This window comes from Protomyctophum bolini (assembly GCF_963924005.1).
Source record: "Protomyctophum bolini genome assembly, chromosome: 10".
Classification (NCBI taxonomy): Eukaryota; Metazoa; Chordata; class Actinopteri; order Myctophiformes; family Myctophidae; genus Protomyctophum; species Protomyctophum bolini.
Genome location: NC_137871.1, coordinates 43,059,008 through 43,075,188, shown reverse-complemented (window position 1 = coordinate 43,075,188; position 16,181 = coordinate 43,059,008). Strand labels below are relative to the sequence as shown.

At 47.4% G+C, this 16,181-nt stretch overlaps 1 protein-coding gene and 1 long non-coding RNA gene across 2 annotated transcripts in view; one reads left to right on the top strand and one right to left on the bottom strand.

The window, feature by feature from the left end:
- Positions 1-16,181, top strand: part of LOC308322944 — a 447,594-nt gene that overhangs the window by 258,307 nt on the left and 173,106 nt on the right. The gene's annotated exons all lie outside the window — the stretch shown is intronic.
- Positions 4,877-7,247, bottom strand: LOC308322901 (RNA polymerase II-associated factor 1 homolog; the record flags this gene model as incomplete). The annotated part of the gene is made up of 2 exons (XM_080774390.1): positions 4,877-4,991; positions 5,752-7,247. 2 exons carry the CDS (start codon positions 7,245-7,247, stop codon positions 4,877-4,879), a joined length of 1,611 nt encoding a protein of 536 aa, XP_080630516.1.

Genomic DNA, 16,181 nt, shown 5'->3' with positions numbered 1-16,181 from the left:
AGCCTTATATATCCCTCCCACTGAGCTAGAAGACATGTTACACCACTGTAGCCTTATATATCCCTCCCACTGAGCTAGAAGACATGTTACACCACTGTAGCCTTATATATCCCTCCCACTGAGCTAGAAGACATGTTACACCACTGTAGCCTTATATATCCCTCCCACTGAGCTAGAAGACATGTTACACCACTGTAGCCTTATATATCCCTCCCACTGAGCTAGAAGACATGTTACACCACTGTAGCCTTATATATCCCTCCCACTGAGCTAGAAGACATGTTACACCACTGTAGCCTTATATATCCCTCCCACTGAGCTAGAAGACATGTTACACCACTGTAGCCTTATATATCCCTCCCACTGAGCTAGAAGACATGTTACACCACTGTAGCCTTATATATCCCTCCCACTGAGCTAGAAGACATGTTACACCACTGTAGCCTTATATATCCCTCCCACTGAGCTAGAAGACATGTTACACCACTGTAGCCTTATATATCCCTCCCACTGAGCTAGAAGACATGTTACACCACTGTAGCCTTATATATCCCTCCCACTGAGCTAGAAGACATGTTACACCACTGTAGCCTTATATATCCCTCCCACTGAGCTAGAAGACATGTTACACCACTGTAGCCTTATATATCCCTCCCACTGAGCTAGAAGACATGTTACACCACTGTAGCCTTATATATCCCTCCCACTGAGCTAGAAGACATGTTACACCACTGTAGCCTTATATATCCCTCCCACTGAGCAATCTGAGGCTTTTAGACTAAATGATACTGGGGTGAAAATAGTCTAAAAATGAAATTGATTTAGCAGTCTAGGCTTAGATTAGACGTTGAAACAACACAAATTTCTCGCACACTGTCTCGCACAAATTTCTTGCATAAATTTCTCGCACAATCGGTCTTTCGCACTTCGGTCTCGCACAGTCGGTCTAGCACAGTCGGTCGTTGTTTAATCGATGTTTAATCTATTATTTCACTCTTGAGTGTAACATTAAACCAAACGATTACAATAAGTGGCCACTTGGTTAGCAACAAATTCCCCATTATTAAGCTGGGGACCACCTGGAACCCCCTCAAGGGTGGTCCCCGGACCACCCGGGTGGTCCCCCGACCACTGGTTGAAAAACCACTGCATTAGATCATAGCAGTTTCTATCAATGGACCCAAACACCCACCCACCCCCACACCCACACACACACCCCCACACACACACCCACACACACACACACACACACACACACACTTACTTGCTTATGGCAGTCCATCGATGTCGATGATGACGTTGCTCCAAATAAAGTTCATGGGATGATTACTGTTGTGCCTGTCGTCTGTGCATAGCCTGATGGCTGCAGTGCTCAGACCAATGCGTGATCCGCATATTTTGTCACAGGAGGGGCAGGGGAAGGCAGCAGCGGTGGTCGGTGGACCCCTGGCACGCTGGTGCCGCTGTGCTCTCCTCTCTGTGAACTTCTCCTGAAGGTGAGCGACACACACACACACACACACACACACACACACTATTATAGCTAGCCAAACAACGCAGAAGCAATGTCTTACTAAGCAAGGACGCCATGTTGGAAGTGATTAAGCACCATGCATTGATTGATCTTGATGTCAGCAAAATCGGTGAGTAATATTCATGGGCTACTTTCACGGGGTCACGCAACGTCGTGACAACCGCTGAACATTGACGAACGCCACTTAAGAGTGGTGTGTGTGTGTGTGTGTGTGTGGGTCACTGTACGCACATGTACGAGTGTGTTAAAACTTTTATTATAGACGACTTCACTGGCAGGCTCGGGGGTAGGTCATTTCTCTCTCTCACACACACACACACACACACACACACACACACGCACACGCACACACATTGCATTGACCTGGGAGGGCCCGCCATACAAGGTAATCCAGTGTTAATCCTGACTACATTCGCAGCACAATCTGTCTTCCCTTAACCTTTGGCCTTCTAAAGCAGGAAGCAGCTATAATCCTATACCTTTAACCCATTAATGCCTGGAACGCATTATGTGTGTCACCTTATAACCACTCTAACCATTATTTTAAACTGTATGTATAGCTGTTGAAAAGTAGCAGACCGCTACGAGCTTGTAGATCTGCAATTGTTTTGAAAAAAAAAAAAAAAAAAACGTTAAAATGTGGCGCAAATTGTTGAATATATATTCTTTCACAGTTTGGAAAAAAAAGGACGAACCGTTTTCTCAGTGTTTCAATGTCAAGGACCCCAAAAATGATATAGTAATATGCCGCCGACCCCCATCTGAAAATATGTTGTTCCAGGGACCCCCCCCCAGAAGCAAAGATTTGAGTTAAAAAACGAAACTCTGAAAGAATATAAATTGAAAGATTTGAGGCACATTCTCGTGATTTTTCAAAGATGGCAGACCTACAAGCTCACAGCGCGGCACTCGGTGCCGCGCTGTGAGCTTGTAGATCTGCTATTTTTCAATAGCTAAAGTATAACATAATGCTTTAAAAACAACCAAAGGGTTTTTCACGCCCAAAACGGGTTAACTGGCTTCCTCGGCTCCGCGCGGATATAGCGCCATGCGTGCAGCTAGCTAGCGCTCCACATGACGCGCGAAGGAGGAGAGAGAGAGGAGAGAGTGTTCGACAAACCTTTGTGAAATGAAGTCCGTGACCCCGCGGTCTCACCACCATGTCCCCGCCGCAGGCAATCTGCAAAGTAAAGCATTCCATTGTGTGAAGGTAGCAGGTGTGTGTAAAGCTGATATTGTCATGAATATAATTATGAACCCTCAGCCGTTTGACCCAGTAGGTGAATCACAGACCCACAGTAATACGGTTTGCATGTTGGCATGCAAATGTACATTTGCATGTTGATACAGTGTTGTTTTCGTCGACTAAAACTAAGAGGAAAAAATGTTTCGTTGATTACCTTTTTCCACTGACGAAAACTAACATGGAAACTATACATGAGAACTAAGCTATGATGACTAAAAACTAAGAAATAAAAACTAGACTAAAATGTTTAGGAAGGAGCAAGGGACTATAGTGGACGAGAGATCCAGTATAAGTCATTTTACACTTGGTTGCACAACGCGGCATTAAGGGTCCATTTGGTTACCAACTCCAGTGGTCCCACAGGGATGGTGGCGTAACTATAAGGTACGTTCCAACGTTGGTATAATAAGGTCAATAACGGGTCTAAAGGATTTAGAACAGCGGTTGTAATAGACATTAGTTAGTAGCAGTACTTGCGCGCTCTGCTTGCGCACAAGTAGGCCATACATGTCTTACTTGTGTGCAATAACAAGCTACTTGTTGTAGCATTGAGACTAGCCGTGACTCTGTCCATGGTGCTGAATTCATGTTGTAGCATTGAGACTAGCTGTGACTCTGTCCATGGTGCTGAATTCATGTTGTAGCATTGAGACTAGCTGTGACTCTGTCCATGGTGCTGAATTCATGTTGTAGCATTGAGACTAGCCGTGACTCTGTCCATGGTGCTGAATTCATGTTGTAGCATTGAGACTAGCTGTGACTCTGTCCATGGTGCTGAAATCATGTTTTAGCATTGAGACTAGCTGTGACTCTGTCCATGGTTCTGAAATCATGTTGTAGCATTTAGACTAGCTGTGACTCTGTCCATGGTGCTGAATTCATGTTGTAACATTGAGACTAGCTGTGACTCTGTCCATGGTTCTGAAATCATGTTGTAGCATTTAGACTAGCTGTGACTCTGTCCATGGTGCTGAAATCATGTTTTAGCATTGAGACTAGCTGTGACTCTGTCCATGGTGCTGAAATCATGTTTTAGCATTGAGACTAGCTGTGACTCTGTCCATGGTTCTGAAATCATTATGTAGCATTTAGACTAGCTGTGACTCTGTCCATGGTGCTGAAATCATGTTTTAGCATTGAGACTAGCTGTGACTCTGTCCATGGTTCTGAAATCATTATGTAACATTGAGACTAGCTGTGACTCTGTCCATGGTGCTGAAATCATGTTTTAGCATTGAGACTAGCTGTGACTCTGTCCATGGTGCTGAAATCATGTTGTAGCATTGAGACTAGCTGTGACTCTGTCCATGGTGCTGAATTCATGTTTTAGCATTGAGACTAGCTGTGACTCTGTCCATGGTGCTGAAATCATGTTTTAGCATTGAGACTAGCTGTGACTCTGTCCATGGTGCTGAATTCATGTTGTAGCATTGAGACTAGCTGTGACTCTGTCCATGGTGCTGAAATCATGTTTTAGCATTGAGACTAGCTGTGACTCTGTCCATGGTGCTGAAATCATGTTTTAGCATTGAGACTAGCTGTGACTCTGTCCATGGTGCTGAATTCATGTTGTAGCATTGAGACTAGCTGTGACTCTGTCCATGGTGCTGAAATCATGTTTTAGCATTGAGACTAGCTGTGACTCTTTTATTCTGTGTGACACCCTAGTACAGTATGACCAAGTAGGTCACTATTTACCAAAAAAAGAGACATTTACAAAAGTTATAATATGGAGATAAGACATCATCCGCCCATCTGTGCATGAACCTGTGCATTGCACCTAGTTGGTGCCTTGCATGGTTTCCGCTGCCATCGGTGTGTGAATGGGTGAATGTAATGCACAATCTATGTAAAGCGCCTTGGATAAAGGCGCTATATAAATGCACCATTTACCATTTATATATAAATGCACCATTTACCATGAAGCGAGGAACAACCTTTTGATCACTCTTTCCTCAGCAGGTCAAACTGCAGTCAGTCGTGTTGCAACTCGTCTCCTGCACAACCACCCGGTTCGGACGTTATCACCCCGATAATCAGGAGAACGTTCGTGATCAATCAGCACCGTAGAAACATCCCCAGTATGATTGTGATAATCAACATACTGGGAAAAACCCCGAACTGGAACTATGGGAGCGTTTTGCTCTTTGTGTCAATGACACGTCCAGCAAGGGAAGTCCTTGACCAGGCTGTGTCTGCTCCACCACCACCCTGCATGCGTGCAGTCCGGAGGGAACACACCACAAACACCACAATGTCTAGAATGCCAGTATGGCCATAATATATTAGCCATTATTCCAACGTCCTGATCACGGTTGATTTCGTATATATTTAATACAGTGATAACGGACGATTCCGCTGCCTGCATCCTGTGTGTCACCGCCTCCTTTGTCCCTGCAATCCCGTTTATGAACTCCTTCGTGCTTTCTTTCTCTTGACGCACTGCTCCTCTTCCTCCTCCTCTTCTCCCTCTTCCTCTTCCTCCTCCTCCTCCTCCTCCTCCTCTTCCTCCTCCTCTTCTCCCTCTTCCTCCTCCTCCTCCTCCTCCTCCTCCTCCTCTTCCTCCTCCTCCTCCTCCTCCTCCTCTTCTTCCTCGACCTCGCTGCATCCGGCTGAATTATTGGACTTGTTGTCCTCTTCGTCATCGATTCCGAAAATCTCTTCCTCATCACGCGCAGTCCTCCTGTCCTCGCCACTCTCGTTTCCGCTGATGACCGCCCCCTGTTGCTTCCCCTCCTCCTCCTCTTCCTCCTCCATCTCCTCCTCCTCCTCCTCTTCCTCCTCCTCCTCCTCCTCCTCCTCTTCACTGCATCCGGCCGAGTTAATGGGCGTGTCGTCGTCGACCTCCTCGTCATCGTTGCCGAAAATCTCTTCCTCGTCGCGCGCGGTCCTCCTTTCCTCGCCGCTCTCGTCTCCGCTGGTGACCGCCCCCTGTTGCTTCTCTCCTTCCTCCTCCTCCTCCTCCTCCAACTCTTCCTCCTCTTCCTCCGACTCTGCTCGTTTCTGCGCGTCGCTCCCGGCGCCTCCGCTGCTCTCGTGGTCAGATCCCTGCAGGTCGTTCCCTGCGTCGTCCTCCTCCTCCTCCTTGTCCTCCCCGGCCTCCTCGTGGTTCTGCAGGCCGGCTCGGCGAGCCTCTCGCGCTCGGAGCTCCTTCTCGTTGGGCTCTCGCATCTTGCCCACGATCGTCGCGGCGCTGTTCGCGGTCGACTGCCCTCCTCCGCCGCCGTCGGCGGCCATGTTGGGCCTCCTCCTCTTGCCCAGGAGCAACTTGGTGTCGAGGTCGTTGAAGTAAACGCCGTCGCCGTCTCTGAAGACGAAGAAGTAGGTCTGCTCGTAGCCGCTGCTGCCTTTCTTTTTCACCTCCCAGTTGTATTCCTGAGCCAGGTGGTAATCGTACGTTTCGTTCGTCGGCGCGCCGCCTGGTGGTTCCTCGCCGTCGGCGTCTCTCTTGCGCTTACGCAGCGTCTCCTCGCTGGGCAGGAAATAACCCACACACTCCGAGCCGGCGACCTTGTCTCCGATCGCCTTGATCAGGGCCTGGGACACCATCTCCGCGGCCGCGGGACCCGACACGTTTCTGGGCGCGGGGTCCGAGTCGAAGACGACGTGACCGCACGCATCGCCCCACATCTGGAAGTCGGGGAACACGGGCAGCACCGCGATGGGAGTGACCCCGGCTCTGCTGTGGTGCTGCCGCGCCATCGGCCTCTTCGCGTCCTCGAACGTCTTCTCCACGGCGGAGATCTGGCCGTCTCGGTCCGCGACGAAACGACGCAAAGGTTTGTCCGACTCGCCACCGCAGACATCGGCTTTATTAGCCTTCACGTTGGAGGAGACGCCGTACCGGTTGACCTCCGTGGAGATGTACTCCGTCTTTCTCATCCACGGAACGACCGTGGCGTGCAGAGACGTCTTAGAGCTCGCCTGTTGGACGCCAGCGGCGGCGTCCTCCTCCAGAAGCGCCGTGTCGGCCGGACCCAGGGCGCCGGCGGCGGGGCGGCGGTACGTGTCCGGGTCGATGAGGTCGATGGGGACCCCCAGGTCGGGCTCCGTCAGGTGCGCGTGCTCGTGCTGCTTCTCCAGGGAGGTGGCTTTGTAGCGGACGAACCTCTGCCGGTCCAGCGCGTACGCCAGAGTCTTGGGTCCGAAGGGGATGTCGGGCAGAGTGTTGCAGTATCTCACCCGACAGAGCAGACCGGTCCTCTCCGGGACAACGACCACCGTGGCGTTGTCTCTCTGAGCGGAGGAGGAGGAGGAGCTCTGGGCCGCCTGGCTGGAGGACGAGTCCATGATCTGGGCCTCATGGCTGGAGGACGGGTCCATGATCTGGGCCTCATGGCTGGAGGACGGGTCCATGATCTGGGCCTCATGGCTGGAGGACGGATCCATGATCTGGTCCTGGCTGGAGGAGAGATCCATGATCTGGGCCTCATGGCTGCAGGAAGAGGGATCCATGATCTGCGACATGGATGTTTTAGCCACAAAATCACATTAAATATGACCTTCCCCGGTCCTAGTCCTCCATATTAGGGGAAAGACTGCATGTCGTCGATATGATGTCAGGAATGCGATGTCTTCATGATCGAGGCCTGTGAGTTTTAATCCATTTTGGTGTTCGATGTTATACTTTAGCTATTGAAAAATAGCAGATCCAAAAGCTGCTGCGCTATGAGCTTGTAGATCTGTTCTTTTTGAAAAATCGTAAAAAATTGTGGCACAAATCTTTCTTTCCGAGCGAGCGTTTTTAACTCAAATCTTTGCTTCTGTGGGGGGTCCCTGGAACCAAATGCAGATCATTCTGGGGGTCCTTGACATGAAAAAGGTTGAGCACCACTGATTATAGAAATAGAGGTTTTTCCGAAAACCGTCAGGATTTCCAAGACATTTTTTTGTAGAATCGAGCTCAGGCCTGAATGGGTTAACGTATAATCAGTGCATTTGTTAAAACAAGTGACCATTAATTAAGGGCTGCGTTGCGATACGAGAGTTCGGACTAGCCGACGCCAGAGGGTGAAATGTTATCGTCCTATATTTGAATGCTAAAAACGGGAGGTTTGTCGTCACGCTCATGTGATTATGACTCCATATATGGAGCTCTATACTAGTCTAGAACAATGAGTTTCGGGGTGATATCCTTGACCCAAATATGGCACAGTATGTCCGTCTACCTGTGTTCCTTTTGTGCACATATATATATATATATATATATATATATATATATATATATATACACGAGTAAGACGCGCGAACGCGGGAAGCGAACGCAGATCGTAAATTGCAATAACAATTAGAAAAATTACGAATTAGTGTCACTCAGCTCCATATATGGGCACAAAAGGGGCCATTTGTTTGTTGTGGACCTGGCCCCTTTTGTGCCCATATATGGAGCTGAGTGATTGCTGATGCAACACACTCCATATTTGGATAGCGGGACAGACACACGGACAGACACACAGACATGATCTGCTAGGTCTCATAGTAAGTGCTCACTGGGTTCGCAATTATGGAGCTCTCTTGTATCTGCCAGTCCTTGTCCCTTTTGTGCCCATATATGGAGATCCCATATGTCATCACTACGTCCATACATGGGCATATCGATCGGACCGTCTGTTCTGAGCAACCGCCGATCCAAACTAGCCTCACCCAGAGCCCTCTAATAGAAGAGTTATATGATACAGAGGGGGCAGAAACCCAGAGCCCTCTAATAGAAGAGTTATACGATACAGAGGGGGCAGAAACCCAGAGCCATCTAATAGAAGAGTTACGATACAGAGGGGGCAGAAACCCAGAGCCCTCTAATAGAAGAGTTATACGATACTGAGGGGGCAGAAACCCAGAGCCCTCTAATAGAAGAGTTATACGATACTGAGGGGGCAGAAACCCAGAGCCATCTAATAGAAGAGTTACGATACAGAGGGGGCAGAAACCCAGAGCCCTCTAATAGAAGAGTTATACGATACAGAGGGGGCAGAAACCCAGAGCCATCTAATAGAAGAGTTATACGATATTGAGGGGGCAGAAACCCAGAGCCCTCTAATAGAAGAGTTAAACGATACAGAGGGGGCAGAAACCCAGAGCCCTCTAATAGAAGAGTTAAACGATACAGAGGGGGCAGAAACCCAGAGCCCTCTAATAGAAGAGTTACGATACAGAGGGGGCAGAAACCCAGAGCCATCTAATAGAAGAGTTACGATACAGAGGGGGCAGAAACCCAGAGCCATCTAATAGAAGAGTTATACGATACAGAGGGGGCAGAAACCCAGAGCCCTCTAATAGAAGAGTTACGATACAGAGGGGGCAGAAACCCAGAGCCATCTAATAGAAGAGTTACACGATATTGAGGGGGCAGAAACCCAGAGCCATCTAATAGAAGAGTTACGATACAGAGGGGTGCAGAAACCCAGAGCCATCTAATAGAAGAGTTACGATACAGAGGGGGCAGAAACCCAGAGCCATCTAATAGAAGAGTTATACGATATTGAGGGGCAGAAACCCAGAGCCATCTAATAGAAGAGTTACGATACAGAGGGGGCAGAAACCCAGAGCCCTCTAATAGAAGAGTTATACGATATTGAGGGGGCAGAAACCCAGAGCCATCGAGTTTCAAGTCACTCGGACATATATATATATATATATATATATATATATATATATATATATATATATATATATATGGACATACCGGTTAGATCGGTATAGCTCTGGACAACCGGATCTCCATATATGCCTATATATGGGCAATGCCTTATTAACCAGTTTCCAAACTCTCGCCAGAAGAGAGACCAGCACCTTCTGGTCCTAAAGCCCACAATCTGTAGTTTATACAGAGCCCTTTCTACTACAACAAGAGTATTGTTTTGAGCCAGATCGCACTGTAAAATCTCTGTAAAACATTACAATTAAATACTAAAGTTGGGTTATAACTGGCTGTCAATGTGTGGTGACGTAATTACGATATGTTTCAATATTGGTTGGGTAACAGTATGTATGTATTTGGTTAAAATGGGTAGGGTTTAAAAAAAGTTTAGAGTTTGCTCTGGTGCACTGGCCTAAAAGTGGGTCCTTAAAAACTGCTAAAACTTCTGAAATGTATGCATGTAGATATGTATGTATGTATGTGTGTAGTATTTAAAAGGGGGGCTTTTTTGTAAAAAGCCCAGCCCACCATACCTTAATTTATTTAAAACTACTCCAAAATAGGGTTACCAGTGAAGGGCAAAATGCCTATTCACTGGGGACTATGCAAGGCAGAGGCGTCCACCCCCCTGAGTCCAAGTTAGGCTAGACCGCATACCTAATAAATGTATGTATGTATGTATGTATGTATGTATGTATGTATGTATGTATGTATGTATGTATGCATTTGGTTAAAATGGGTAGGGTTTAAAAAAAGGACTGTTAACATAACTACATTGGACACAAAAAGACAATAACATTGTAATACTATAATTAAAGCAGGTTTGGAATTGTAAACAGCTGAAATCAATACCATATCAATATTCTGATATTAACATGCGGGGCCACATTAAGTGAAGGTGGGGGGGGCCACATGTGGCCCCCGAGCCGCCAGTTGCCCACCACCGCTGATCTACACAGTGTCAATATGACATCAGCAATGTGTGACGTCAGTATGACTTTGTGACGGTCAGGCACATCCATATACGGGCATAATCCGTCCAAACAAACCGACCATATAATAAATATAAAGCTACTAATATTGTCCTATATTATATACACACAAAGAGAAGCTCTCCATGAAGTCCACGTTGTTTCCACCCCCGGCGGTAACCACGACCACCACAGCGAACATGCCGAGCAAGAAGAAGAAGTACAACGCCCGCTTCCCGCCGGCGCGCATCAAGAAGATCATGCAGACGGACGAGGACATCGGCAAGGTGGCGGCGGCCGTGCCCGTCCTCATCTCGCGCGCCCTGGAGCTCTTCCTGGGCTCGCTGCTCACGCGGGCCTGCCGCGTGACCAGCGGCCGCAACGCCAAGACCATGACCACGGCGCACCTCAGGCAGTGCATCGAGCGCGAGACGCAGTTCGACTTCCTCAAGGACCTGGTGGTGTGCATGGGGCCCGACACCGCCGCCGCGGCCGCCGCCGAGAGGGACTCGTCGTCCGACCGGCGGCAGCAGCACCGCGACCACAGCGCGGACCGGGGAAAAGACAAGGCCACGACGGTCGCACTCAACGTCATCAAGGTCCCCGGGCGCAGAGGACGGAAGGCCGGGAGCGCTCGGAAGAAAGGAGGAGAAGCCACCTCCTCCTCCGCCGCCGCCTCCGTTTCCTCCTCCAAAGTCAGGTGGGGGGGCAAGAAGAGGAAGCGGCCGGAAGTAGCGGCCGAGTCGGAGCACGAGGACGACTCCGAAGACAGCGAGGCGACGGACAGGGAGGAAGAGGAGGAGGAGGAAGAGGAGGAGGAGGGGGGCAGGGCGCAGACGAGCACCGATAACCTGCCGCCTCAGTTCGTCTGCGACAGCGCAGACGAGCTGTCCTCCCAGTATCTCCATATGGGTGACAACCTGCAGCTTCCGGCCGGCTGCGACAGCGCAGACGAACCCTCCTCACAGTATCTCCATAGGGGTGACAACCTGCAGCCAGAGTCCGGCTGCCACATCGCAGATGAGCCGTCCTCCCAGTATCTCCATATGGGCAACAACCTGCAGCCAGAGTCCGGCTGTGACAACGCAGACGAACCCTCCTCACAGTATCTCCATATGGGTAACAACGTGCAGCTTCCGTCCGGCTGCGACAGCGCAGACGAACCCTCACAGTATCTCCATATGGGTGACAACCTGCAGCTTCCGTCCGGCTGCGACAGCGCATACGAACGCTTCTCCCAGTATCTGGATATGGGCGACAACCTGCATCCAGAGTCCGGCTGCGACAGCACAGACGAACCCTCCTCCCAGTATCTCCATATGGGTGACAACCTGCAGCTTCCGTCCGGCTGCGACAGTGCATACGAACCCTCCTCACAGTATCTCCATATGGGTGACAACCTGCAGCTTCCGTCCGGCTGCGACAGCGCAGACGAACCCTCCTCACAGTATCTCCATATGGGTGACAACCTGCAGCTAGCGTCCGGCTGCGACAGCGCAGACGAACCCTCACAGTATCTCCATATGGGTGACAACGTGCAGCTTCCGTCCGGCTGCGACAGCGCATACGAACGCTTCTCCCAGTATCTGGAGATGGGCGACAACCTGCAGCCAGAGTCCGGCTGCGACCGCACAGACGAACCCTCCTCACAGTATCTACATATGGGCATCGACCTGCAGCAAGACAAGCCCTCCTTCTCCCAGTACCTGGATATGGGCAACAACACCGACCCTGTAGCAGGCGGCGGCACCACCACAGCCCCGCCAGAGGCCCAGTCTGAAGCATGAGTGCTTTGTGGTTCATGATTATTTGCAGGACGCAGAGATTGATGGTTTATTTATAATAACCATTTTGCTGCGTCTGGTCTGAGGACCTATACCGACCCAGGGGTTCAAATCGGACTCTTATGGGTCAGTAACTCTGTGACTGTGTGCAAATGGAACAACCTTAGGGGCACCGGTGGCCTAGTGCGGTGCTTCTGAAACTTTTTCATGTTTCAAGGACCTCCAACTGAATTCCCAAAATTGATATAAATTTTGCCGCGTAATCCCAACAGAAAATATTCACTGCCAGCGACCTCCATCCATACAAAGATTTGTGTTAATTGTTTCAAAAATAATGTTTTTTTTCCACTGTCACTTTTGAGTGGTGCAACCCCTCCTATAGACAGCCATTTCTGTCCCAGGCTGGCTGAGTTTGTCTGAGCACAAAAATAGAATTTGGTTGGTTACCGTTGCGCAACCTAACACGCAGAAGCACGCACACACAAACACACACACAGTGACAGTACAGTGACAGTAAAGTACAGTAGAGGGACCCCCCGGGGACCCCCACACGGTAACTCCCAACTTGCATCGTTCCCACGCATACATAAACCAATAAAGTCCAAATGATATCTTTAAAACAAATGTTTTTCTTTTTCCTTTTTTCCCCTCTTTTTCTCATTCTTTGGGTTCCCAATAATCTATACTGTAAAATCACCACCAGTAACGTAACGAAGTACATGCACTCAAGTACTGTAAAATATACAAAAAAAAGTACTTGATAAAATGGTGAGATGTTTATTTTTTACCTTATTCAGTATGTACCATAATTATTTTCAATACTTCTACTCCACTAACTCTCAGACAAATATATTATTATTTTACTCCACTATAATTATACAGGGACGTGCACAGGGAGGGGCAGGGGCTGACATTTGAAAAGGGCACTTGGCATTTTTAACGTTTGTCTAGGAAAGACAAACATTAAACCTGTATATACAGCAAATGCTGTGTTCTTAGTTTTTGTATTAGCTTAGTAGTTTCATGATATATTCTTATTATTTTTATTAGTTTGTATTTGGTTAGCTATACTTAGATTCCCTCTGAGCCTCCCTGGTAGTAGGTTCTTGGTATTACGGATGTCATTATGTTTGTCTTTGTCATGTCCTGTATTTGTGACTACATTTGACTGAGGAACTGCCATTGGATACTTTTTTTAATTTTCGTTTTTTCATGTCATATAAAAGCAGGGAATCATATAGCTTCAAATTGACATATTGGTTGTTCAGTTTGGCCCAACAGTTTTGGAGAAAACAGCGAGTTGACAAAACAGGCTTGAAAGGTTCCCTTCTGTGGCCTCTAACATCACACCTAGCTACATGTTTAAGCATTTATTTCATGTCGATTTCAGCTCTGACACTTATTTCAGACATGTTTTTCTCCTCTTGAATTTGCGCGATGGCAGTCTCTCAGTCAAACTTGGTCACATTTGTTGTTACTGGCAGAGCTGTACATTTATTTTCCTCTTCTATTGGCCAGTGCACACTCATACAAGAGACTATGGTCTCAATGTGATTTTACTGCTTAAAAAAAATAAAAAAGAATACTCATGTGCCCACTGTAGTTGCCTCGCTGTTTTAGTGCCCTAAACCCTGATCCCTGAGTGGTTTTGTTTGTGACTCATATGAGGCTGTGTGCGCCACTCAACTGCATCAATGATCCAATGCCATGTGTGCAGTTTGTTTGGTTGATTGTTTGTTATACCCGACCATCAAAGGCATATTATTTGTCTTTGTGACCAAATGTAGCCTGGCTACTACATTTCCAAACAGTGCTGTTGAGTGTTGACCACGTTTTGCTGCATAACAAGAGCCAATGCCAATATATATTAATATTAGAACAACAATGCCGCTGCGGGCTGCAGTGCAGAATGTAGGAAGAAAATAACACACTTTTGTTGGTTATACATACCAGGGTAAATATGAAGTTTTTGCCCCAAAGTCTTGTTTATTACATTATCCTTATGTCCAGCGGTGGTGTTTTTTTCAAAGCAACGTAACGGCGGGTTTGAGGGGGCCTTTGAGGGGCCAAAGACGGACGACCGTCGCTTCCTCCTCCCGTCACTGATGGGAGGAGGAAGCGACGCCCACCCGTCGCTTTCCATTAGTTCAATATTTTTCAAAACAACACAAAGGGGGCTGTATTTTGCGTGTCTTAAGTACCAGGTCTTATTCCCTAACTTGAGTAAACGAAAGACCTGGAGGCGTGATCAATGCTCTTTGGCCACTCAGAATAGCCACATGGCATTGATCACGCCTCCAGGTCTTTAGTTTACTCAAGTTAGGGAATAAGACCTGGTACTTAAGACACACAAAATACAGCCCAGGGTGTTCAAAATTGCACTGATTTATGCCAAAAAATATCAAAAACCTTTTAAAAAATTGAGTTATGAGGTTTCCTCCCCGACAGCATGAGATAATCAACAATGCTGTATCGATACTTTTACTTATAAGTAAACCATGTGAGTATACTATACTTCTTCCACCACTGTCCCGGTGGAGCGGCTGCTTATCGCAGAGCGCGCTGCAGCGTATTCGCTATCACACCCGGGCCCCGACAAGCTTGTTAACCCATTCTGGGCGGGAACCCATTTTGGTGTTGGCATCATGTTATGCTTTAGCTATTGAAAACTAGCAGATCTACAAGCTCATAGCGCGCCACCGAGTGGCGCGCTACGAGCTTGTAGGTCTGCTATTTTTGAAAAATCGAAGAGCGACTGACATAGAAGACAGTTTTAGAATCTGATCTCAGGTCAGAATGGGAAACTGTCAGGATGTAGAAGACATTTTTAGAATCTGATCTCAGGTCAGAATGGGAAACTGTCAGGATGTAGAAGACCTTTTTAGAATCTGATCTCAGGTCAGAATGGGTTAAATTCACCCCGTTGATGCACCCTCTCAGTTCTCCCACTATAACCGCGTTCCACTTATCAGGATCTTCAATTTCACGGCGAAGCCCCGTCGTGCTGCGAGGAACAGAGGACTGGGCGAATACGCATGAAGATAAACCAGACATTATTACACAGCACTTCAGAGGCCTCAGAGGAATAATGGAATTGCATTTGTATAGCGCTTTTCTTCTATGCACTATATACGTACTTTACTCAAAGCGCTTTACAAATGGTCCATTCATTCACACACTGGGAGGTGAAGCGGTGAACACTCGACGCCTTGAAGCGGACTCGGACCCAAACTTTTTTCTTTCTCCCTGGAAATAAAAACGTCTGGGTTTTCCGAGGCTAAAACTGTTGTGGTCATTCATTCAGGTCTAAAGCTATAGCTCTTTGTGTTTCTAGTATAATATTATTATCCGCTCATTGTGTATGCCTGTGGCAAAACATAATACATTTTGACAAAAAAAGAAATTATAGCCTACTATAATGTCTCTGATGTTTTATTATAGATTGTTCTGTTTCGCTGTTTATTTTTTACCTGTAAAGCACTTTGGTGCAATGGGAGTTTTCTTTTTAATAAATGTGCAACATAAATACATTTGATTTGATTTGATTTGAACACCCAGGAACTATAGGAATTGAATGTGTTTATTTATCTAGTTATTCCCCTATATAAACTGGGATATTTCCCAGTTCTATTGAAAGGCCATATAAAAGTAAGTGTGCATGTGTGAGAACAGCAGCAGTTACGATAGTTTCAGGGCATTGTTGGCTCCCACTAGTCACTGCCTGCACAGAGTACAACACACACAAAGCAACAGACTCCCATACAGTAAGTGCTGTAAGCTTGAAGAACTCTTCAGTCTCAAGCTCAGCCCAAAGCACTTGACAAAGCCTTGACTGCATACTGTAATGGAACGCTAAAGTAACTGTATCGATTTTTAATTAAAATTAAATAAAAATATCACACCCGTGATTGTCATGCAGGGCTCTTGGTCCGGGGGTAAAAAGAGATCACGCGCTGCGACGTAATATTCGCAGGGCCCCTATAGTGCGCGTGTGTGCAATTTACAATTC